Genomic DNA, 25,926 nt, shown 5'->3' with positions numbered 1-25,926 from the left:
GCCCTTAAGAAAGAAAGTTGCAACAATTTTAATTTTTTCCAATTACATTTTTTAATTTTTTAGTCTTTTTTGTATTTCTCATAGCACGCTTTGATTTAGAAGAAAAAAATCAGAACAGGTTTTGACACATTCGATACCAGAAGCAAAAACAAAATACGCAAATGTTGTTTTTGCTTCAATGCTACTACCTGTTTGATATGCCTTGCGTCTGAGTAATAGCGAGTTAAACGACAATTTTGTAAAAATTTGCTATCACAGTATGATTCAAGGAGAATTCATATAAGGTGGTGTTGTTGCATCAGCTGTGAGTGGCGTTTGATTGTCAAAATTTTGTATTTTGCTAGTAAGTGAGTAAAAACGCGAGAGCGTTTGCATTTTCTGTCGCCCTTTTTCATACGGGGAAGAATAGTTGAAATTTGACAATGGCCCGCTAAAAGCAAAAACAAAACACAAGAAATTGTTGTATTTGTTGAATCGATACCACCGTATATGTATTCGCCTTGGTATGATGTTTTAATGCGTGCGAGCAAACGGTGCCGGCGTGACTCGACTGGTTTATATCGCTTTAAAACGCTTTATAATCCGTAAAAGTAAAAAAAAGTTCCGTTTTTTATTAATGAGTTTTATGTTAAAAGACTTGATGTTTCGATTGAGATGACTTAATAATGAAACAATATTAAAAACTACCATCATTGAGAAAAAATACAAATAAATTTTAATTTCGAATTCTCACCATGAAAATGGGAAAATTTTGGAAAACGCATAGCACCATCGGATAGCCCGTACAAAAATCTATAAAAACCATAGTTCTCAAATTATTTTTGCCATTTACTGTCTGCTTCCCAGCTAGTCGAAAAATAGCTTGTTTTGCACCGCTCAGCGCGCCTGGGACATTTGACGTGAATCTCCCGATATGTAGGATCTTTAGTACTTTTAAACTTTTTGTAAAAAAATGTTTTTCAAAGAGGCAATTAGAAGGGCTATCAAGATGGCTGATTTGGGTTGAGGAGCAAAAACTTTTCATTGCTGCATCATGCGTTTGTGTTAGGTTAGGCTGTTAGAGTATGTACATATTTAAACAGCTACATATGTACACACTCGTTCATACTTACATAAGTAGGGCTGCCAGTTCTAAGCAATAACTTGAAAAGGCTACATATTTTTTTTTTATCATGATTCGATTATTAAAGTTTGGATTATTATTGACATTTGCGTTTTCCGACTGCCTTGTAAGGTTACATTTGAGGAATATAGAGAAAGAAGTAATAAGTAAGAAGAAGTAGGCAGAAATGAGTTTGTACATCATGAATAATGTTTTTACGGGAATTTTTTATTTCGAATAAAATATGAATTAAATATTTAAAGCAGAAAAGAATTCAAATTATAAGGTCTAATAAAAATGCTATAATAGAAATTAAAATAAACCCAATGAACAATAGCAAGAACTTCTTTTGGATAGATATCTCCAAACATTCAAAATCAACTATGGCTTCATGACTCTGCTTTTTCTTCATATTGTCCTATATTAATTTCTCTAATCTGCCGTTACAGCTATAGCCTTTATCCGTCTTTTCAATGCGTTCTTATGGTAATGCTACAACTTTAACGTTATACAAACTTTAATATTTACTTATTAGGACTACATGTGTGAGTGTAATTTTGGTAATATTGCTATGCCACTGAATCATTCGCGGAAAATATGATACCAAATTCACGTGAACTTGAGAGCATTGTTTTAACATTAAAACTCCCAATCTTGATGTTTCGATATAGCATTTGCTATGAAAATTAACTGTTATAACTTTGTTCGCATAACGGTTGCCAGCCTAAAGGAATCAGATAGATATAGATATATATTTAGGTTAGGTTAGGTTATTCTGGCTGGCTGACCGCCCTACATAGACCAATGGGTCCCTGTTAAAGCCAGATGGAGATAGAGGTTTCGTGATCCAGATTCGTGATTAGCGACCCCAAAAACCCTTGTAGATCAAATTTGGTGCGAATCGGTTGATTTTCAAAAATTCGGCTACCATATTAAATTGTTCACCGCCATATTGAATCGGCCATTATTCCAGTTTTTTAAGAGCGCCCATCAGCTACAATTTACGCTGAAACCTGACCCGATTGGTTGTAAATTTTTATTTTTACAAGCTTTTATTGCAATTCATTCGATATTTTTCCGACTTCCGGCCACCATATTGAAGCCGCCATATTGGATTTATCAAAGGCGCTCTAAGCTTTAAAATTAGTCCTTGGTAGATTTTTTTGGTTGCTTCTAATTTTGAACGTAGCTCTGATCCGGTTGACGCGGATTGTCCCATATATACATATATATATATTACCGGTCAAACCCGATCTTAGGACAAACTGACTGATCTAGGGGCCACAGTATTTTCGCGCAGAACACCTTTCCGCGTAGGTGGCCTTCGGCTGCACTTCAGAAAAATAACCCTCATCAGTCCAACCTCGGTTGTTGACCTCGGTACAACATAGCAAAAGTTTGAAAATTTTTGAAATCGGACATTAACTGTGCCCAGATCACATAACGGGTGATTTTTTTGAGGTTAGGATTTTCATGCATTAGTATTTGACAGATCACGTGGGATTTCAGACATGGTGTCAAAGAGAAAGATGCTCAGTATGCTTTGAAATTTCATCATGAATAGACTTACTAACGAGCAACGCTTGCAAATCATTGAATTTTATTACCAAAATCAGTGTTCGGTTCGAAATGTTCGAAATCGACAAATTTTGTTCAGCGATGAGGCTCATTTCTGGTTGAATGGCTTCGTAAATAAGCAAAATTGCCGCATTTGGAGTGAAGAGCAACCAGAAGCCGTTCAAGAACTGCCCATGCATCCCGAAAAATGCACTGTTTGGTGTGGTTTGTACGCTGGTGGAATCATTGGACCGTATTTTTTTCAAAGATGCTGTTGGACGCAACGTTACGGTGAATGGCGATCGCTATCGTTCGATGCTAACAAACTTTTTGTTGCCAAAAATGGAAGAACTGAACTTGGTTGACATGTGGTTTCAACAAGATGGCGCTACATGCCACACAGCTCGCGATTCTATGGCCATTTTGAGGGAAAACTTCGGAGAACAATTCATCTCAAGAAATGGACCGGTAAGTTGGCCACCAAGATCATGCGATTTGACGCCTTTAGACTATTTTTTGTGGGGCTACGTCAAGTCTAAAGTCTACAGAAATAAGCCAGCAACTATTCCAGCTTTGGAAGACAACATTTCCGAAGAAATTCGGGCTATTCCGGCCGAAATGCTCGAAAAAGTTGCCCAAAATTGGACTTTCCGAATGGACCACCTAAGACGCAGCCGCGGTCAACATTTAAATGAAATTATCTTCAAAAAGTAAATGTCATGGACCAATCTAACGTTTCAAATAAAGAACCGATGAGATTTTGCAAATTTTATGCGTTTTTTTTAAAAAAAAAGTTATCAAGCTCTTAAAAAATCACCCGTTATAACGGTAATAAGTCTTTTTTTTTTATTGGCGCTGTAACCGCCTAAGCGATTTTGGCCGAGTCCAAAACAGCACGCCAGTAATTTCTCTTCTGTGCTAACTGGCGCCAATTGGAAATGCCAAGAGAAGCCAAGTCCTTCTCCACCTGGTCTTTCCAACGCAGAGGAGGCCTTCCACTTCCTCTGTTACCAGCATCGCGGCCCGCGTTGAATATTTTCAGAGCAGGAGCATTTCTGTCCATTCGAACGACATGGCCAAGCCAGCGGAGCCGCTAAATTTTAATTAGCTGCACTATGTCTATATCGTTGTAAAGCTCATACAGCTCATCGTTAAATCGTCTGCGATATTCGCCATCACCAACGCGTAAAGGTCCGTAAATCTTTCGCAGAATCTTTCTCTCGAAAACTCCAAGAGCCGCCTCATCAGATGCTTTCATTGTCCATGCCTCCGCGCCATACATCAGCACAGGCATGATGAGTGACTTATACAGTGTGATCTTTGTACGACGAGAGAGGACTTTACTTCTCAATTACCCAAAGTAGCACTTGTTGGCAAGAGTGATTCTCCGTTGGATTTCAAGGCTGACATTATTATTGGTGTTAATGTTGGTTCTAAAATAAACGAAGTCGTCTACTTTTTCAAACTTGTAACTGTCAACAGTGACGTGGGTGCCAAGACGCGTATGGTTTGACTGTTTGTGTGATGACAGGAGATACTTCGTTTTGTCCTCGTTCACCACCAGACCCATTCGCTTTGCTTCTCTATCCAATCCCGAGAAGGCAGAACAGACGTAGCCCTTGTTTTTACCGATAATATCGATGTCGTCGGCATACGCCAGCAATTGTACACTCTTGTAAAGTATTGTGCCTGAGCGGTTCAGTTCTGCGACTCTTATTATCTTCTCCAACATCAGGTTAAAGAAATCACACGAAACCACGTTTGGTATCAAAGGGCTCGGAGAGGTCCTACCCTATTCTGACGGAGCTGGTGGTATTGCTCAACGTCATTTTACACAGCCGTATTAGTTTCGCGGGGATACCAAATTCAGACATCGCCTCATAAAGGCAACTTCTCTTCGTGCTGTCGAAAGCGGCTCTGAAATCGACAAATAGATGGTGTGTGTCGATCCTATTCTCGCGGGTCTTTTCCAAGATTTGGCGTATTGTAGATACCTGATCTATGGTGGATTTTCCAGACCTAAAGCCACACTGATAAGGTCCAATCAGCTCGTTGACGGTGGGCTTCAGTTTTTCGCACAATACGCTCGATAAGACCTTATAACCTATGCTTAGAAGGCTGATTCCGCTGTAGTTGGCGCGTATGGCGGGGTCGCCGTTCTTGTGGATTGGGCAGAGCACACTTAAATTCCAGTCGTCGGGCATACGTTCATCTAACCATATTCTGCATACGAGCTGATGCATGCACCTCATCAGCTCCTCGCCGCCGTACTTGAATTGCTCGGCTGGCAGGCCGTCAGCTCCAGCAGCTTTGTTGTTTTTCAGCCGCGTAATCGCTATTTGTACCTCGTCATAGTCAGGCGGTGGGACAGCTTCTTCACTACTTTCAGCGCTGCTGCCATTCAGAAGGTTGTAAAAGTGTTCCCTCCACAATTGAAGTATATTCTGGACATCGGTCACTAGGTCGCCATTGTTGTTTTTACAGTAGTTCGCCCCGGTCTTGAAACTTTCCGTAAGTCGCCTCGCCCTCTGGTAGAATTTTCAGGCGTTCTTCCTGTCGGCCAGCATCTCAAGCTCTTCGCACTCACGTATTTCGGCCTCTCTCTCCTTATTGCGGCAAATACGTCTCGCTTCCTTCTTCAGTTCCCTATAACTGCCCCACATGGCTCGCGTTGCGCCCGATCGCAGCGTGGCCCTGTAGGCGGCATCTTTTTTCTCTGCGGCTTCTTGACCTTCCTCATCGTACCAGTTGTTCTTTCGGGCTCGCTGAAATCCAACTACTTCTTCGGCGGCGGTACTTAATGATCGGGAAATGTGGTTCCACTGCTCGCGTATGTCGGATTGTTGAAGAGTGCTCTCAGAGAGCAGGTGTGTGAGTCGAGTGGCGAATAAATTGGCCGTCTGTTGTGATTGTAGCTTTTCGACGTTAATCTTTCCTTGCATTGTTGGGCGCACATTTTTTGCTGCACAGGGGCGGGTGCGTATCTTGACTACAACAAGATAGTGGTCCGAGTCGATGTTTGGCCCTCGGAGTGTACGTACGTCTAAAACGCTTGAAGCATGCCTTCCGTCTATCACAACATGATCGATTTGGTTTCTCGTTTTTCGATCTGGAGACAGCCATGTAGCTCGGTGGATGTTCTAATGCTGGAACCTAGTACTACATATTACTATGTTTCGGGCCCTGGCGAAGTCGATCAGCCTCAGTCCGTTATCGGATATTTCGTCGTGGAGGCTGAATTTTCCAACAGTGGCGCCAAAGATCCCTTCCTTTGTCCACCTTGGCATTAAAATCGCCAAGCACGATTTTGACATCGTTTCGGGGGCAGCGCTCATATGTACGTTCCAAGCTCTCATAGAGGAGATCCTTGGACGCCTCATCCTTCTCTTCCGTCGGGGCGTGGGCGCAGATGAGCGAGATGTTGAAGAATCTAACTTTGATGCGGATTGTGGCTAGACGTTCGTTCACCGGGGTGAACGCCAGTACTCGGCGACGAATTCTCTCTCCTACCACGAATCCAACACCGAATTTGCGCTCCTTTACGTGGCAACTGTAGGAGACGTCGCAAGGATTCACGCTTAGTTTTCCTTGCCCCGGCCATCGCATTTCTTGGTTGGCGGTGATGTCAGCCTTTGTCTTCCCGAGGACATCAACCAGACGGGCAGAGGCACCTTCCCCATTAAGGGTCCGGATATTCCAGGTGCATACCCTTAAATCATAGTCCTTTATACGTTTGCCGTGGTCGTCATCAGAAAATGGGGGTCTCATCCGAAGCTGATTTTTAATTTTTCATTGGGCGGGGTTTTAACGTGGCGGGACCCAAACCCAGCGCACGCGAAGTTTTACGCTTTCTCAGTTTAGCTCGCTCCCATACGGGTGTTTGGTTGCTACCCAGAGGATACGTGGATATAAATATCCGGACGTTGTGAACTGCGATTTGAACCGTACGCACAAGAATCGCTTCTGGCCACTCCCAGGTGAATGGCAGTCAAAAGTTTTCCACTTCTGCGCACGGAACCATCCTCCGGTAATTAGTAGAGCTATTATATTCGAAATTAATATTTGGAATAATACCTTTGCAATAAATACTATATATACTTTTTTTGGAAAATGGGCGTGGCGCCGCCCACTTATTACCAAATATCGGTAATCGCTTTATCAATTTCTACAAAACTTGGTATAATTGTTGTTCAAAGTTCACATTAAAAGCGAGATATAAAATGTGTTTCAAATCGGGCTAGAATTACGTCCACTGTTTACTATTACTAATTGAAAAGGTGAAAGTTATTAAAACTTAGGCAAAAATACAGAGCATACATTTTTTTACCATATTCTTATGATTTTTAAAAGATATATTGCAGAGTTTAAGGTTTTAAAATTTAAACTGCCATGGTGGTACATACGGTACAATAGCAAAAAAAAACCCGATAGGTTTGAAAAATTTATGTGGTGTGTTTTGGCCTCCTGATTACGATGACGTCTTTATTTTCTTGGGTAACGCCGAGTTACCTTTTTATCGGGATTTGAAGTTATTAAAGAAATACGTATCGTGGGCATCAACAATCTATACATCTGTGGTCATAAGCAATAACCACCGAAGTCGACTTAAGAAAGAATTGATTTATAAATATATGCTATCGTTTTCTGCAACTACTATTCCATGTGTATATGAAACTTCCATCTCGTTACCTCGGCTGTTTAAAAAGATATAGATGAAAATATTTTGGTTTCCCTGCAAGGTTAACATTACAATCCAGATCTTTAAAGCGTTTTTTCTCGAATCCAGGACAAAAGATTTTCACCGTTCGCTCAATTTTCAAAAATGAGTTGTCAAATTAAAGTGCTTTGCCTGTAGATGTGCAAACTGGTTTTATTTTTTCGAATAGAGTTGCCACCTGTAGAAAAATTTAATTCAAATTATTTAATAATCATTGCCAACATATCCGCACCGTTCGTTCAATTTTCCAAAATGCGATGTCATATTAAAGGGCTTAGGGTGTGGGTGCTCAATAAGGTTTACCTTTTTCGAAAAGAGTTGCAACCTGTTAAGAAATTAAGCTCAAATTATTTAAAAAGTTAAATCAATTGGTACAAGATGGGTATCAATCGAAATGGGTTTGAAAAGGCTTTATATCTAAACTACGTATAGGAGAGTTGCCACACGTTACAAAACTATAATTAAATTTTAATTAAAGGAAGTAAGTGAATAAGGTATCGCTGTATCGGTGCCAAACAAAAGAGGTCCCCATAAACATTTTGGCGAACGTTCGAAAATGACCTTCGATATCCAATATGCATATCGAACTGAGGACGCACTCATAACCAATCTCAGTTTTTCAACGTTCATAGTGTACCTATTGGAAATACACTCGAGATGGGTTCGGAAAAAATAAAAACTATAGTAACCAGAGAGGAAGTGAAATCTAGCTAATTTTCGAAGGGAAATATAAGATAATCACTCTCTCTCTAATTAAAGTTTCTATTCGATAATGGGCTGGATTTCGAATTCATGACGAAGGAAAAATACATTTGCTTGAGAATGGCCTAGTTTTCGAATCGAATACTAATCTATTCCGCATTAGTTATCGTGAGGCTCGAAAAAATATTGGTTTTCCAATCATTTTCGAATTGCTAACCAAGCCCGATGTTTGTTGGGGTAGTATGGAAATATTTTGAATAGGGTTGCCGCCTATTTGAGAAGTCAAATTGAATTATTTTATATCCACGTTATATGGAATATTAGAAATGGAAGTCAAATGAAAGAGTTTCAAGAAATATTTAGTTTGACAATTTAGAACATTTTTGATGTGTTTGTGGGTTGTCCTGTTTAAAGGGTTAAATAACAATTATTTAGTAAGTTAAATGAATTACTAAACGATGGTTATCAATGGAGACGGGCTTAAAATCCTTTATTTCAGAACTATACGTGTTTAAAAAATAAATTTCCACTTAATTCATCAGTTACTTGAAATACTATTCAGTTCGAAAATAATTTTTTAGAGGGTTACCGCCGTTTTTGAAAGTGATATTTAGTTTAATTATACATAAGTTACATGAAATTTTAAAATATGGGTATCAAACGAACGAGTGTTAAGAAATTGAACATATAGATTTTTTTAGGGTGCCAGAAGAGGGCTGCCACCTGTCAAGAGATGCTTATCAATCGAAATGGATTTGAAAATAATCTATTTCTGAACTGAATTTAGGAGAGGTGCCATGTGCTTAAAAAATTTAATTCAACTTTATTCATCAGTTAAAATATGTATAACAATGCCAGACGATGTAAAGATTTTAGTTTGAAAATTCGTTTGAGGGGTTGCCTTTGAAAAGTCTAATTTGTTTTACTTATACGTAAGCTACATAAACGAAATATAGAAATATTAGTGTCAAACGAAAGTTTTAAGAAAACTTTAGGCTGATAATATTTTAAATTAGGGTTGCCGTCTATTTTTTTGAAGGTAATCACAACTGCACCGTTATTTAGAATTTCCAAAATGAGAAGTCAAACTAAAGAACTGGAATTCTACATAGATGTGCACAGGTTTTATTTTTTAAAGTTAGAACCTTTTCAGCGGTACAGGGAGATTTGAAATTTGATGAAATGAAAACCGACACCATGCGAGACCTCTCATCACTGAGAAAAGGTTTAGATTAATCATTAGGAATATTTTTAGATCCCTGGCCCGGGAAATATCTAAATTAGAAAAAACAGTTTTCTCGGCGGACAATGGCAAGCCTATTTGTATATTTAAGTGGCTGATTACAAAACTGATATCAGTTCTTTGAGTGGCTGATTAGAAAACTAATGGATTTTAAATTTCACAAAAATCTGATTTTTTTTAAACCCGTCCGCAATATGTGTACGCCATTTTGCATTTTTAAGAACTGGCTTCAGATTCGTAATCAACAACAACAAAAACCTTTGGATACGAAGTTTGAAAAACCACAAGGCAATATCGAGCCCTATTTACAATTGAATCGTAGAGGCACTGTTGGTAACACTTGGTGCTTTTCGTACTAAATTTAGTGCCTTTCTGTATTCAAAACGCCAAAATTTTTGAGTTTAGTGGTAGTGCGTTTTTGGTGTTTTTTCAAAAAATGGAAGCAAATTTTATAGCAATCGTAAGTGTTGTAAGCCACTTTACAAAAACGGAACCAAAATCATGGCACAATGACAATAATAAGCGAGAGAGCATATGCTTGCCAACAAAATATGTGACAGATTTTCAATCATGCCAAAAGAAATCGATCGTCGAGCAAGAAGCATTGATTTTCATTAATTTGAATCGGCATCCTTACAATAAATTTTTTTATGTTGATAAAGTGCATTAAATACTCTAATAAAAATTTGGTGCTTTTTCGAGAAAAAACGCGATTTTTCGCATTTTAGTGCTTTTTAAAATTTTTAACTTGGCAACACTGTGTAAGTGACTAATTATTTATTTTTATTCCTACAATTTTATCGTAAATGACACTGTGTGTACAGAACTTCATTGAAACAGTTTTAGCTGCAGTTAACAGAGTTCTATCGGCACTTACAACAACTGAAGCAAATCAGCTACTTTCCCTCATCAAAATTAAGTGGGATCTACTATAATGCAACTGCAACTGCAATAACTAAATGCATCGTTGCTCGTCTAACGGGGTCATTTTTTGACATTCTGGCTTTACCAAGAGTTTATAAGATTTATAAGCATATCAAAAGATGAAAAACAGGCCCTTAAGAGGGCTTATCTTCTTACTTTATGCACAGGTATAGAAAAAATTGCAATTGAATTTTAAATTGCCATCTTAACACCAGCTCATACGGCCTTATGGATGCCTCAGTCGGTAAAAAATTTGATGCAAATGAAGCGATTTTGATTTTGGTTCAAATTTCCCTCAAAAGCTTGTCAAACCTTCAAACAACACACAGCAGGTTTGAGCTAAAGGGAAATTTCGTCATGTTTGACAAACCGTGTGTGCGGTGTGTTTTACTCTTTAGAAGCCAAACAGTTGATGTGATACATCGTTGCTTTGTTTGATATCTGCCAAACAAACCGTGTTTGAATTCGTTTCTTCAAAAGAATCGAAAGTGCTACTTTTGCTGCGAATTGCCGTGTATTTGATTTCATTTTCAAGAAGACGTGAGGCGCATCTAATAAAGTCCCTGTTCCGGATTCATAAGAAAAACGCTTTGTAATGTATAAAATCAATCAAAGATGAAATGGTGGTATCTGTCGATAGTTGTTCAACCATCAATAGTACTATCTTCAGACGGCAACCATCGGAAGTCGTATCTATCGATAGTTTGCCAGTTCTAGGAAAGCCTGTAATGACAGAGCATCCGTTGGACAGGGGCGCATAACTCCTGTGATGGCCACGCAGACCAGTCGGTGTACTTTGCTACGATAGTTTGGGTGATATTCCCCACGTCTTACCAAGAAGTATGTGACAGTCATAAAATGCCTTTTTAGCCTTGTTGGTAACATTCGGGAGCTGTGAGTTCCAATTGAGCCTTTTGTCCAGAGTTACTCCTAGATACTTTGGCTCTTCTGAGAACTCAATTTCAGTCCCTGCCAAGATGGGTCTACAGATACAAATTTTTAGGAGTAACATAGGCACATCGATGTTTCGATATATCGGAGATAGCAACATCGATGCTAAAATACATCGACAGAAAAACATTGATATTTTCCGATGTTTTACAAATAATTAGGCCCTAGGGAAAAGAAGAGAAATTTAATCGTTTTCAATGCCAACCAATGTAGTCTTTTGTAATACAGTGAGAGAAATACAAAACTATGGATGCATTTCCCTGTATTTAGTTAACCTTCCGTACCCTTCCTATAATTACTTATAAACCTTCGATGTTTATAACATCGTTGAAACTGAAATCGATGTATCGGGAATTTAGCGATATGAGAAACTTGTAAACATCGATTGAAAACATCGAATTTTGAACCGATTTTTATCGATGCTTTATTTGCATCCCTAGGTGCGTCTAGTCAAGTTTACTTTCGTTCCTTTGCTAAATGGGACATCGATGAGTAATATTCCTATTTTCCGCCAAGATGTCATTGTAAATATTAATTTGGTGTGAATAAGCTTCAGCAGCTACTAAACCATGGCAGCCTATGTATTTCTGAAGGAAGGCGTGGTCATTAGCCCAAATGAAATACAATTACCAAGTTTGCTTAAGATAAATCATTGTTTACTCGAAGTATTGTGTGCACAGACGGACGGACGGACAGACAGACAAGGCTCTCTCGATTTCTCTTTTCGTTCTGATTATTTTGGTATACATGGGGAAGTCTTTTCAGATGGGGACATTTTGGGTACTTGCACAATTTGCCAGTTATTTGAACTAACTAAAATCGAGTGCAATGGATATAGTCGTTGTGCTGTGTATGCAGTTACATTTGCACGGTTATACTCAATCCCGACCCTTGCGTCCTCGTTTGCGCACTCTGGGCAACGTGAGCAACCCATGTGCGAGATGCGGTAACCAATCCGAGTGGAGCCTTGGGTCACGGCAGAAAGAGAGGGAGCTTCGGTGGGGCCACTCCGACTTATTCGGTTTAAGGGCTCACTGAAGTCTGCAGCGTCTGTTCACCAGTAGTCACCTACTGCAAGCGGGTATCTCTCCTGGAGCAAGCGGCTCGCTATATAAACGTGTATTTGGTTGCGAAACCCCCTTCCCAGCAATGGGTTGTGCAGTGGGTTTGGGACCCGCCACGTAAAAACCCCTTCCAGTGAAGAAGCGAAACAATGCCTCGGATGAGACTCCCCTTATTATGACGACCTCGGCAATTGTTTAAAGGAATACGATTTGAGGGCATGCACCTGGAATGTCCGGCCCCTCAATGGGGAAGGTGCCTCTGCCCGGCTGGTTTTTGTCCTCGTAAGAACAAAAGTTGACATCACCGCCATAGAAGAAATGCGTTGGACGGGGCAAGGCAAGCAATGCTTGGGATCTTGCGACGTGTACTACAGTTGCCATGTAATGGAGCGCAAATTCGGTGTTGGATTTGTGGTAGGAGAGAGACTCCGTCGCCGAGTACTGTTATTCACCCCGGTGGACGAGCGTTCAGCCATAATCCGCATCAAAGCGAGATTCTTCAACATCTCGCTGATCTGCGCCCATGCCCCAACGGAAGAGGAGGGTGAGGTATCCAAGGATATCAAAATCGTGCTTGGCGACTTCAATGCCAGCGTGGGCAAGGAAAGGATCTTTCAGCCTCCGCGACGAAACGTCCGACAACGGCTGATCGATTTCGATGGTAATATGCAATACTTGGTTCAAGCACAAAAAGATTCTTCAAGCTACGTGGCTGTCTCCGGATCGAAAAACGAGAAACCAAATCGACCATGTTGGGATAGACGGAAGGCATGCTCCTCTGTGCATCAAAAATTGTGCGCCCAAATATGCAAGGAAAGCTTAACCTCGAAAATCTGCAATCACAACAGACAGCCAATGCATTCGCTACTCGACTCTCACACCTGCGCTCAGAGAGCACTCTTCAAAAAGCCGACATATACGACCAGCGGAACCACATTTCCCGCTCATTAAGTACCGCCGCCGAAGAAGTAGTGGGATTTCAGTGAGCCCGAAGGAATAACTGGTACGATGAGCAGTGTCAGGAAGCTGCAGAGAAAAAAGATGACGCCTACAGAGACACGCTGCGATCTGGCCCAACACGCGCTATGTGGGACCGCTATAGGGATCTGTAGAGGGAAGCGAGACGTATTTGCCGCAATAAGAAGAGAGGGGCCGAAATACGTGCGTGCGAAGAGCTAGAAATGCTGGCCGACAGGAAGAATGCCCGAAAATTTTACCAGATAATTAGGCGACTTACGGAAGGTTTCAAGACCAGGCCGTACACCTGTAAGAACAACAATGGCGTACTTAGATTATGGAGGGAAAACTTTCCCATGCTACTGAATGGTAGCAGCACGGAAAGTTGTGGAGAGGAAGAACCCGAGCCACCAGTCGATGATGACGGAGTCGATGGTCCTCCGCCTGACCATGACGAGGTACGAATAGCAATACCGCGGATGAAAAACAAAAAATCTGGTGGAGCTGACAGCCTGTCAGCTGAGCTATCCACGTGCGGTGGCGAGGAGTTGATAAGGTGCATGCATCAACTATTATGCAGAATATGGTCAGATGAACGCTTGCCCGACGACTGGAATTTAAGTGGGCTCTGCCCAATCCACAAGAAAGGCGACCCGCCATTCGCGCCAACTACCGCGGGATCAGCCTTCTAAGCATAGGTTACAAGGTCTTATCGAGGGTTTTGTGTGAAGGACTGAAGCCCACCGTCAATGAACTGACGGCCTTATCAGTATTGATTTAGGTCTGGAAAATCCACCGTAGACCAGGTATTTACAATACGCCAAATCTTGGAAAGGGCCCGCGAGATTTTAAAGCCGCTTTCGACAGCACTAAAAGGAGTTGCCTATACGCCGCTATGTCTGAATTTGGCATCCCCGCTAAACTGATACGGCTGTGTAAAATGACGTTGAGCTATACCACCAGCTCCGTCAGAATTGGGAAAGACCTCTCCGAGCCGTTCGCCAACAAACGGGGCTTCAGACAGGGCGACTCTCTTTCATGTGACTTCTTTAATCTGATGTTGAAGAAGGTAATAAGAACTGCAGAACTGAACCGCTCAGGAACAATTTACTACAAGAGTGTGCAATGGCTGGCTTATGCCGTTGAAATCGATATCATCGGTAACAAAAACCGCGAAGTCTGTTCTGCCTTTTCCAAGTTGGATAACTAAGCAAAGCGAATGCGTCTGGTGGTAAACGAGGACAAAACGTCAGCACATTCGCGCTTTGGCACCCACATCACTTTTAATAGTTATAATTTCGAGAAAGTTGAGAATTTCGTTTACTTGGGAACCAGCATTAACACCGATAATAATGTCAGCATGGAAATCCAACGCAGTATCGCTCTTGCCAACAAGTGCAACTTTGGACTGGCAGGCAATTACTCTCTCGACGTACGAAAACCACACTCTATAAGTCACTCATCATGCCCGTGCTGGTTTATGGCGAAGCATGGACAATGACAACATGCGATGAGGCTGATGTACATAATTCCACTATGTATTCAAAAAGCTAGTTAACAAAAAAATAATAAAAAGTGTACATATAATGTTTACATACATACAGTGGTCGAAAAACTTTTAGTCGCACCAAATTTTTTATTTGAGTTATTTTTTGATTAATATATAGTTAATTCTTTAATAAAAATCGTATTCAAGTTTCAAAATTTGTGCAATATTTAAAAAAAAAATTACCAAACTTTCGCTAAAATTTGAAAAATTTTAATTAAATTTTCTAGAAAGATTTTGGGTATGCAATTTGGTAGCCCACACATTTCTAGTGTAATAAACTAAAAGTTTCAAGTGAATTAGTTTATTCGTTATATGAAAGCAAATACGACAGAATATTCTAAAAAATCAACGGTAATTTGTTGGCAATTTTAATCTTTATTATATGTACTAGAACCAAGACGAATTTATATAAGTTGTTTGTTGTGATTTTGCTAGTGAGTGAGTGAAAGCGTGAGAGTGTTTGTATTTTCTGTCGCCCTTTTTCCTTTGTGGAAGAATTGCTGAAATTTGACAATGGCCCGCTAAAAGAAAAAACAAAATACAACTAATTGTTTATTTGTCGAACCGATTACTGCCTTATATAAATTCGCCTTGACTAGAACAGAACGAGTTGTAGTTTTGGCTTATAATGAATGGAAAATTTTGTATATTGATTGCGATTTGCTATTGTTTAATAGTTATTTAACGAAAAGCAAAAAATCACGGCTGATGGCGGTAAAAATAGAAATGTCAATTGACAATTTGTAAATAGTGCTGCCATTGTTTCTTATTTCTTGCTGACTTGGATATTTAATAACTCAGGTTTGTATAATCAGTACTTTTAGTTGCATTGGGTAACACCTAATTCTTCTTAAAACAACAGTTCCTCCCCCGATTCCCCACGTAAACTGAAATTCCGCACAAAAAACGGTCCATTTCCCGATTCCCCACGCAAACCAAAATTCTCCGCAAATCGGGGAATTCCCCACGAGTTGGCTTCCCTAATTGGGCCCCTTGCCCAATGTGGCACCACCCACACAAACAGATTTGTTCATACTGCATAGCTCTGGAAGTATTTGTGGTAGGGCACTGGAAATTGGTAGGGGGATACAGGAAATCAATATTATACTAATGGAAAAAATGGGGGCATGGCACTCTCATATATACTGAATCTTTTATACTACAACCTGTTAAAAAATTAACTTCAAAACAAGTAAGAAAGTCTAAGTTCGGGCGGAGCCGAACATAAATTACCCGGCGCAAGTATTAAATATATGATTTTCACCTTTCCGAAAGCTACCGCTACATGGTAAGCCGGGGTGTATCAATTTTGAGTAAATTAGCGTCCTTAAATTTCGAAATATTGAAGTTTCAAGCATTTCTGAAATTTACCGTTATATGAAAAGCGGCGTCAATTTCAGTCCGATTTCAATAATCCTCAACGTTTTGCTTTTATGTGGCAAGCACAATAACCATACCGAGCTTGGTACAAATTGGTAGAACGGTTACCGAGATACATACATATATGTGATCATAAGTGGGCGGTGCCACGCCTATTTTCCCAATTTTCATTATAAACGCATTTCTTGGTAAAGAATTGTTGCCAGACAAATTTTGAATAATTTAGCTTTAGTATTTACTGATTTATCGAAGATTTCGTATTTCCCCAAATTACCGTTATATGGGATGTGGGCGTCGTTATTGTCTGATTTTAGAAGTTTTCGGCCATTTGGTATGCTATAGCAAGGCTAACAACTGTGCCAAGTTTGAAAGAAATTGGTGCAGCGGTTACCAAGATATACACATGTAACCATAAGTGGGCGTAGCTACGCCCATTTTCCATAATACAACACAACAAAAAATCACATTTTCCCGCTTTTTATAATCGAAACTGTATGGTGGAAAGTGTGTTCTAATATCTATTTGTTACACAAAAAATGATCACGGCTGTACTTTTTGCTGATATATTGCATACATATGTTCCATTTAGTTAAACAATATAAGAATATTGTAGTATGTACCACAAAAACGTATATTTTCTATAAAAAATCATAACTCAGAAAAAAAAATCTTCGCTATTAGAGATTTGGGTTGATTGTAGTTCAAAGTGTCTCTTTCCCGGTAAAAAAGTTTGAGAGAAAAAAAAATACACTTTTTGAGAAATTAAATTTAAAAAAAATTTGCACTTTTTGTTTATTGTTAAATAAAAAATTTTAAATAATGAAAATCAATAATTATACCATTCTATCTTGAAGTGACAAGAATTACTGACATTTGAGTAAAAACATTGTTGAAATCTATTAAATTTTGACAAAGTTATGGGCATTTAAAAAAAAAATTCTCACTCAATTCGAATAATCGATTTTTGCCTGAAAAACAAAATCGCGTTTAATTCGGCCGAAAAATTTTTCCGAGCCAAAAGAAAAAATACGTGTCTCATTATTTGGACCGACAAACAATGTATTTGAGTTTGGTCGAAATTAAAAAACATGCTCGTACCTGACCGGTTGTCTGGAAATGGAAAGCATCACAGATAATGTAGATCTGAGATCGACAAGGACTTTTCACATTCCATTTACAGTGGTATTCGTAACATTCGTACCAATTTGCAGACTACAAAACGGGATACAAACCCGGCTTATACTACCGCTGGCACTGAGACTGCAGAACTATGATAGGTGTCCTAACAGGACATAACATGTTGGCAGTGCACGCAAGCAAAATGGGGGTCGCAGGAAATGCATGGGTACGGGAATAAAGGAGACCATAAAACACAACCTCTATCTCCATATGGCTTTACCTATTGATCTATGTGGGGCGGTCGGCCAGGCAGAATAACCTAACCTAACCTATGTGTATGTTTATATCTATCTCGATTCCTTTAGGCTGTTACGAACAAAGTTGTAATACTCTTGTGCACAAGAGTGCTCAGAGAAGACATCAAAAGTTCTCTATACTCTTTTTTAGTAGCTTGTGTGTGCAAAATACATTTAGTTTTTCAAAAATTCACAAACATCTTTGTATATACTTAAGTACATAGTATATTAGTAAGTTTTTATGAACTTTGCCAACCTAAAATTAATATTCAATATTGTACGCCATCGTTAAGTTTAAAAATACTTACGTTATGCCCGTCAAACGCCCAACTAGAATCGTCGCTGCCTAACATGGTTCCAGGATGGCAATCCGCCCTAGCCCACCCCACACGCATCGGTCCAGCTGTGAGAACTTCGAACTCAAAGTACCATTTGCCACTAGTTACGGCATAATTTCGTTCAACCCGATAAGTGCGGAATGCAGCGAATTTCAGCCGTTGTGCTTCAGCTAATAAGGCTTCATTACCTTCACCTGTGGGAGGATCCAATACATATCCATAAACTAAGAGCGTCCGCACTGTTTCTGAAGCTGTATCTCGATTTGCTTTTTTAATTGCTTCATCGACTTTTGAGTAGGGAACTAAGTGTGGACTTCTATGGTTTTCGGAGTCTTCATTTAGCCCATAAGTCCAGCCTTGTTGAATGCGCTCACGAGCCCAGAGATTGTGTGTGTTTTCAGCCAACTGATCTACTAATTCCTCCAGTTTAGGAGATAATGTAACTGCACTAAGATCTAGAGGTGCGGGCTTATATCCATTAGCTTGCATAAAGATCTCATTTGGCAAACGAATAGGACGAATCCGGGCAGGAGGTTTATCCATAGTAATATAGTAACCTAAGGCTATAATAGTCCTATAAGGGAGCAAGAAAGAAATGAAAAATATTAGTTCCAAAACAAAAATTTAACTAGTGATATGTTTGATGATCATTTGATAAGGTTTTGTGAATCCCAAAATATTTTTACTTTGGGGAAAAACATATTCGTGGAACGCAGACTTTCAAATACGTATACATATAAAAATAACAGATTGGTGCTTGCACATATGTTAGTGTTTGGCCAAGCTTCTCCTCCGATTTGTGGCGTGTTATCACACAAAGTGGCGGGGCCTACAGTTTTACGCCGACTTCGAACGGTGATTATATATTTATGAGAAACTGTTTTCACTTTTTGTATATCCTGCTATGTAATGTAATGCGCATAAAGTTCTTTAACCAAAGTGTCTCGTTCGGCACTTTAAAGATTAGGTGACAACTTTTTGCATAGAACTTCCTCGAAAACCGTTAGTCCTACGCAAAAAAGGGGCTGAATGCGGGCAATGTCTTAAGCTACTAACTTGGTCAAAACCATTTTTCGCAAAAGTTACCCTTTTACAGTATTTCGATCTAGTATGTTTCCGATCCAAAAAAGGAACCAGCTTTCTCGCTCTTTTTAATTTATTGAATTTATATATTGTCTTTATTACTCTTTATGTAGCCACAGTGTTGTTAAATATAAATTAAAAGTATAGCTAAAAAAGTGTAGAGGCACGGCAATAAGTCAGCTTAACCTTTTCGTCTGTAATGGTGTCATACCGATGTTGGCGGTTGATTGAAATTTAGTCCTAATTTTGCAAAGTAAAAAGTAAAGTGGAAACCCTTAAAAGCTTATGAGGACTATACCCATACACAGAAACAAGTCATTTATTACATCACGATTTAAAATCTTTATTTCAATATCTATATATATATGTAGATGTGAATGTCTGTTTGTTTATTACCTTATAACTGCTGAACCGCGACACCGAATCGCACTAAACTTTGAACACTTATTTGTTTTTACCCCGGGAAGGTTATAGGCATAGAGGAAAATCGGGAGTACTGGAAAAGGGGGCGTGGCACCTCCCATACTAACTAAAATTTTCATGTTGTATATCTCTTAAAATATTTGTGGTAGAGTACTAGAAATTGGTGTCGAGATAAATAAAATTAATTCCATACTTATCGGAAAAAATTGCCGGTATTGGAAAAGGGGGCGTGGCACTTCCCATAGGTGTGAATTATTTAATCAGCTCTAACTTCGGAATTGTAAGTCACATGAACTTGAATTTTGGTATGCAAACATATCTATGGTAGATGCTTATAATAAGGTATATAAAAATGAGTTTGCAAAAGGGGTGTGGCACATAACATAGGCATGGAATTTTTAGTGAGTCATAACTTCGGAACCATAAGTCACATAAACTAGACATTTGGTATGCAGACATATCTATGGTAGGTGCTTACAGTAAGTTAGATATAAATGAGTTTGTAAAAGGGGGTGTAACACTTAACATAGGCGTGGAATTTTGTATCCTTCTGACGTCGGGTGAAACCCGCGGGTAAAAGCATAAAATATATAATGAAGGGAAGTCACCTGATGTATGTAGTCATCAAGGCATATTCAACAAGGTCGAAGTGACAATCCAGACATCCCTTTTTAAATAATGCCAGAAAATGCAAAAAAATATTTTCTAATGTCAAAAAAAATGCCAAATTTTGATTTCAAATTATTATTTCAGCTATTTTCACAGATTCTTGTCACTTTTTTTAGCTTTATGCCTGCATACATAGTTATCACATTTTAAAGAGATCATTTGGTAATTCAAAATCTCCGCAACACTTCGCCAATCACGTGGCCCGCTAGATCGCCAGACCTGAATCCATTAGATTTTTTCTACTGGGGCTGTCTTAAGGACAAAATTTATTCAAAAACAATTCAAAACGAAGAGCATTTGCGGGAACAAATAAATGGAGCTGCTGCTGAGATAGCCCAATTGAGTTTAAGATCTCTAAAAGCGTCTTTTCTTAAAAGGTGCCGAGCTTGTATTAGAGTAGAAGGTCGCCAATTTGAGCATATTTTATCAATAAATGAATAAATTTCTCTTCAAACGACTCATGTATATTTTATTTCACGTGAATCCATGCTTCACAAAAAATATTGATAGATATAGCCCTTGTTATAGACTCTAGTCCGAATTCCGGTAAGTAACACAAAATAATGTCAGGAGCAGGTAATAATGTACCTTTGTACTATTTAGCATGTCATTTGACGGTAACAAGAGCAAATTCAATTTAAATCTATTAAATACATTCTAGCGTGTCTCAGTCCTTTACCCACAAAAGCGGCTATAACTTTTTTTTTTCTATTCAAAACAGTAAGTGTGGCACCTTTCTGAAATCTTTATTAAATGAGCAATTTTTTTATGTAATGTAAAGTTATAGCTCAGTACATTTTTTTTTCACCCGAGATAGTCAAAGTTGGGGAAGAAAATATCAAAAAGTTAAAAATCCAGAAATAGTCCTAATTTTATGATGGTTCCTTAATTTATTTTAACTACATTGCATTTGAGTATGGAGAGGCAACTATCTGGAAGTATTTTACATAAAAAATTTACTAAGTATTGCCCGGTTTGTAGTTGCAGTTAAAGAAAACACATGAAAAGGCACGATTTTTTTTTAAATTCGAAAAAATGTAAATATTTCAAAAACGGTGACACTTTTACCTGAAAATTTTTTGTTTATCAGTGAGCTCACCCCCCCACCTACCTTGCCCTAAAGTTTGGCACGTTACTTCTGGGACACCCTGTATAGAAGTGAGCTCATTGTATTTGCCTGCATTCTATTTCTTAGCTTAGATTTTAACCAATTCATGGCATTAAATACGCGTTCTACTTCCGCATTACTGAAAGGCAATATTAAAAGTTTCATTACAAAAGTACCGATCTCCTGAAAACGCTTTTCATTTAGTACATTTTTATATTCGTAAACAATAGTCATCAATAGAGGAGCTCTACTGTGCCCACGTGTATGAAGCTACTTTTAGCCCCACCTTCTTAAATGATTTTAGATTTATATATTAGCCCTGAAACAGCATCCCTAAAGTAACATCACAAATTTGTATGAAGTCTTTCTGGCGAATTTTACCCCGCAAAATTTTTTACAAAAGTTTCGTTAAATTTTAGTACGATAAAGTGCAAGTTTTAGGAAACTAGGACTTACCGTTACTTTTTGGCAATTTTTTTTTGTCGTCGGTGCTACGCACTTTTTTCATATGTTAGTATGTTCGACAATTTGTTGATCGGGAAGCAAATGAGCAGCACGTTGCACTTGCACTTTATTATACTCAATTTTAATGAGCTACAAAACTGCAACACATTTTTTTTTCTAAGGGTTCTGATTGAAAAGTTTGCAGAATTAATTCTCATAGTTTTTGGGCAAAGTCGGAAATTTTGATATATATGGTTTTTGTTAGGAAAAGAGCTTTACTTAAAAATAATAATAAATATTAAATAAACAAAAGAAAATAGCCGAACCTTGCTAAAATCTAGAATCATAATTTTTATTTTGATTACTGTATATGTTCCTCGATTCGAAGCACAGGCATTCAGATTAGAAAATAATAACTGTTTATGGAGAAAGTTATGATCATGTTCCAACATCATTTAAAACTGGCTCATAGACATGCAATTTTAATGAGATTTGAAGGCGTCGAAATACCGAACCCCGAATACGGGACAAATACAGGACATTAAAAGAAATACAGGACAATTGGCGTCCCGTATAAAATAAATTAGTTGCCAGGACAATTGGTCAAAAAAGAGGACTGTCCCGTATAATGAAGGCGAAAATTCTAAAAAAAAATACTGAAAGCATTTTAACTTGGACCGTTGATAGCTGATGAACATACATGAATATATGTATGTATATAGACATATGTATTTTATTTATTTATTTACAAGAGAAACAATTTTAAATAATTGCTACAATTACATGTAAAGCACTGGCTGCCAGGGCCTTCGGCTTAAATACATCATAAAAGTAGATATACCTTAAATCGATAGTATGCTTATATTTTAGCAATAACTAGGAGTAGATTACTTCATTATTCAGATACTAAGTTTCGAGATACCAACGAATCTAGAAATTAAATTAATGTTAGTGGAGTTAGCAATCTTAAGATGGGTGGAGGGTTTAGAGTCGGCGAATATAGAGGATCGGTTGTGCTGTAGTTCTCGGCAGTCATCAATAAGGTGAGATATTGTTAATTTGTTGAATCCACAGAGAGGGCAAGGTTGTGCGCTTGTTCCAGTAAGAAGATGAGCGTGGGTTGCGCTTGTGTGTACAATTCTGAGGCGAGTAAAGTGTTTGGTGGAACTGCTAGCCACATCGGTAGGGTAGACAGTACGCTCACCGGCAGGGTTAAATATTTTATAATTGTGTTGGAAATTTGCGCATTCCGTAGTCCATTCTTTGTGCTTAGTATTTTTGCAGAGTTTGCATATGTCCTTCTCTGTGACATAATTGAAAAGATGTAGCGGTTCTGTCCCCGCCTCCTTTGCCCTTTTGTCCGCAGCCTCATTCCCAAATATTCCCGCGTGTCCTGGTAGCCACATATTTTTAATAAAGTTATTGTGTAGTAAAAGTATTACACGGATTTTTTCTAACAAGGGAGAGTCGTTTTTAGGTCTTAGTATAGCATCGATTTTAGATCTGCTATCAGTGCATATCACGTGCGTTCCTTTTATACGAGAGGCATATAATACCGCTTCAAGCAGAGCAGCTACTTCGGCTGTGGTGACACCAGATTTGTTTGTCACAGCAAACGTAGTGTTGGTGTTAGTTTTTGATCCATCCGTAAATAAAATATCCCAGCTCTCAAATGGTTTTAAAGATTCGTTAAAAAATCGCTTTATTCCAATGTACTGGTGCAGTTTTTGGGATACTTGTGTAGTTCATTTATAATAGAGAGTTTTGGGATCAAAAATGGTGGATGCGCTGGAGTTTAAACTAGTGTGGGCTTTAATGTTAAATGTAGCTCATTGATTAGGAAAAGGCAGCGTGACAATGTAGACTGAGCTTTTCTGTTTCAATGTGGTGTTGTTGAGCTAATTTTGTCAAATAACAACTTATTCCTGCAGTACAGCAACTTTGGAATCAACATCATGGTGCAATGTTTGGCTCGGTGCGTTATGTCAGATAATCAGGCCTCCACTAAAACTACTCGAACTGGGGATGTTGGGAATGCTCGTATACTTCTTCTCGCCGCCGTATGGTATGGTGCGTACATAAGTTTTTTTATGTGTTTTTGAACAATTTCCATATATTGAGAGTCCTTACTCTATTTTTGATATTATTAATGCTTTAGTAATATTAGTAAGCGTGTTAGGGTGTACAAAGCAATGTTTCGATGACAAATATTTAATTATATTTAGCCTAGAGAATAAGCTTGCTCTAACGTATTGACAATGATGCTTAAAGCTAAGTCGCTTATCAAATATTATACCTAGTATTTTCAAGGTATCTGAATGGGGAATGGGTGTGTTATGTAGGGAAAGGGAGGGCAAGGAACAGTTATGCTTCGTGCATACATAAGTGGAAGGTTGAGCATTTCCTTATAGAAATGCTAGCACCGGACTTGTGCGCCCAATTGGATATTTTATTGAAGATGAGAAGGAAGGTATTTCGTATTTGTGTCAAGTCTTTCATTTTTGAAAAAAATAAGAACGTCGTCTGCATACATAACATGTTCCACATGGTTAAAGGTTTTTAGTATTGAGCTTAGTTCGTTGAATGCAATTATAAACAAGGTGACAGAGAGTGGAGAGCCTTGTGGTATTCCGTTGAAAAGATTATAAATACTTGATTTGTGGTTGTTAACTCGCGTAACGAACATGCGGTTTGTTAAAAAAGATTTTACAATATTATAAACCTTGTTGCCGATTCTCCATTTTTTCAGTTCTCTAAGCACTAGGTGCACCCCAATTCTGTCAAAAGCCTTCTCGAAATCTAAGCTCAAGACCGAAACATGATTTTCTGATGCCAACGCGGTGGATGCAAAATGCTCGAAGAATATTAAAGGTTCAGTTACCCCTAAACCCTTTTGAAACCCAAACTGATGTGGGGATAGAAAACTGTTTGCTTTGCCAAACCACATAATACGAGTAGCAATAATTTTTTTTAAGATTTCTGACATACACGGAAGAAGGGATATTGGTCTATAACTGGGTATGAGTGAGGGTAGTTTGTTTGGCTTAGGGATAGGAAGGATAGAGGAGATTTTCCATTCTTCTGGAAATGTACCGGTATTGAATATATTATTGTACAAGGAAGTTAAACGAATTTTGAGGTCACTGGGACGGTTTTTGAGGATGGGGTAGGATATTTTGGCTTCGCCTGGAGATTTTCCGGACATACGGGAGATTGTGGATTCAAATTCATCTAATGAAATGGGTACTTTTATTGCTAGGGCATCAGGAGAGGGGAGGAGTTGTCATAAATGTCCGTAATAATGTGGTTTTAAGGGTGTTAAAGTTGGAGTGAATGTTAGAAGAGTGGGAATACTGTGACCAAGTTAAAGAAAATTCTTCTGCTATCCTTTCCGGCAAATAAACCGGGCCTTGAGATGAGTGAATTAAGGGAATGTGGTGGGAAGGGGGAGATCCTGTAAGGGTTTTTATGTCAGCCCAAATCTTTTTAGGGCTAGAGACGGGGTTGATGTTTGAGGTTAATTTCTCCAGCGAATGGTATTTCGTGATTTTTAATTATTTTCTAAATACTACACTTGCTTTTTTATAACTAATAACATTCATCTCAGTCCTATCTTTCTTGTATTTGGTCCATAATAGCTTCTTATTATTCCTCAGCAGAGTAAGAAGATTGGACCAATATGGTAGTTTTGAGTGAAATTTTTTTGTACTGTTTTGGGGGATAGACATGTGCGCTGCTGATCGGATGATGGTTTTTATTTTTGCAGCTTCAGCGTTAACGCTTCTAGAGCTGGGTTTTAGATTTAAAATGGATGTGGAAATGGAGCAGTATTTAGCCCAGTCGTCTTTATCCGTAAGGAATTTTAGGTTTAACTTGATAGAAGCTGGGCGAAGAAAGGCAGGTTACAAGGGGGAAATGGTCGCTGTTATGAAGGTCGTCGAGTGTGCGGGAGTTCAGTTTGGTTGCAATAGAAGGAGATGAGAGGACAATGTCAGGGTGGGAAAAAGATTTATGGGTAGAGAAGTGTGTAGGTGAGCCATCATTAAGTATAGTCCTAGGTTGTGTGATAAGATTATATCCTCTATTATCTGGCCTCGTTTATTTGCAGAGGGAGAACCCCATAAGGGACTCCACGCATTAAAGCCTCCAATAAAATAATTGGAGTGGAAAAGAGGGTTATAATATTTGTGATATCTACGGATCTAAAACCTTGTTGTGGTGGTATATAACAATTAATTAAGGTGAATTTATAACCAATGTCAACTTCTATAGCTAAACAGGAAATGCTTGATGCTACATT

At 38.7% G+C, this 25,926-nt stretch overlaps 1 protein-coding gene across 1 annotated transcript in view; it reads right to left on the bottom strand.

Moving 5' to 3' along the window:
* Positions 1-25,926, bottom strand: part of LOC118742255 (ryanodine receptor) — a gene marked incomplete at its 3' end in the record, with an annotated part of 525,243 nt that overhangs the window by 291,850 nt on the left and 207,467 nt on the right. Inside the window, 1 exon segment of the mRNA XM_036474193.1 lies at positions 17,870-18,473. Within this exon segment, the coding sequence (XP_036330086.1) occupies positions 17,870-18,473 (604 nt within the window).

Source organism: Rhagoletis pomonella, unplaced genomic scaffold, assembly GCF_013731165.1.
Source record: "Rhagoletis pomonella isolate Grant_MI unplaced genomic scaffold, Rhpom_1.0 Rhpom_scaffold_00007, whole genome shotgun sequence".
In the NCBI taxonomy this organism is placed as follows: domain Eukaryota; kingdom Metazoa; phylum Arthropoda; class Insecta; order Diptera; family Tephritidae; genus Rhagoletis; species Rhagoletis pomonella.
This window is presented reverse-complemented; position numbering and strand designations above follow the sequence as displayed.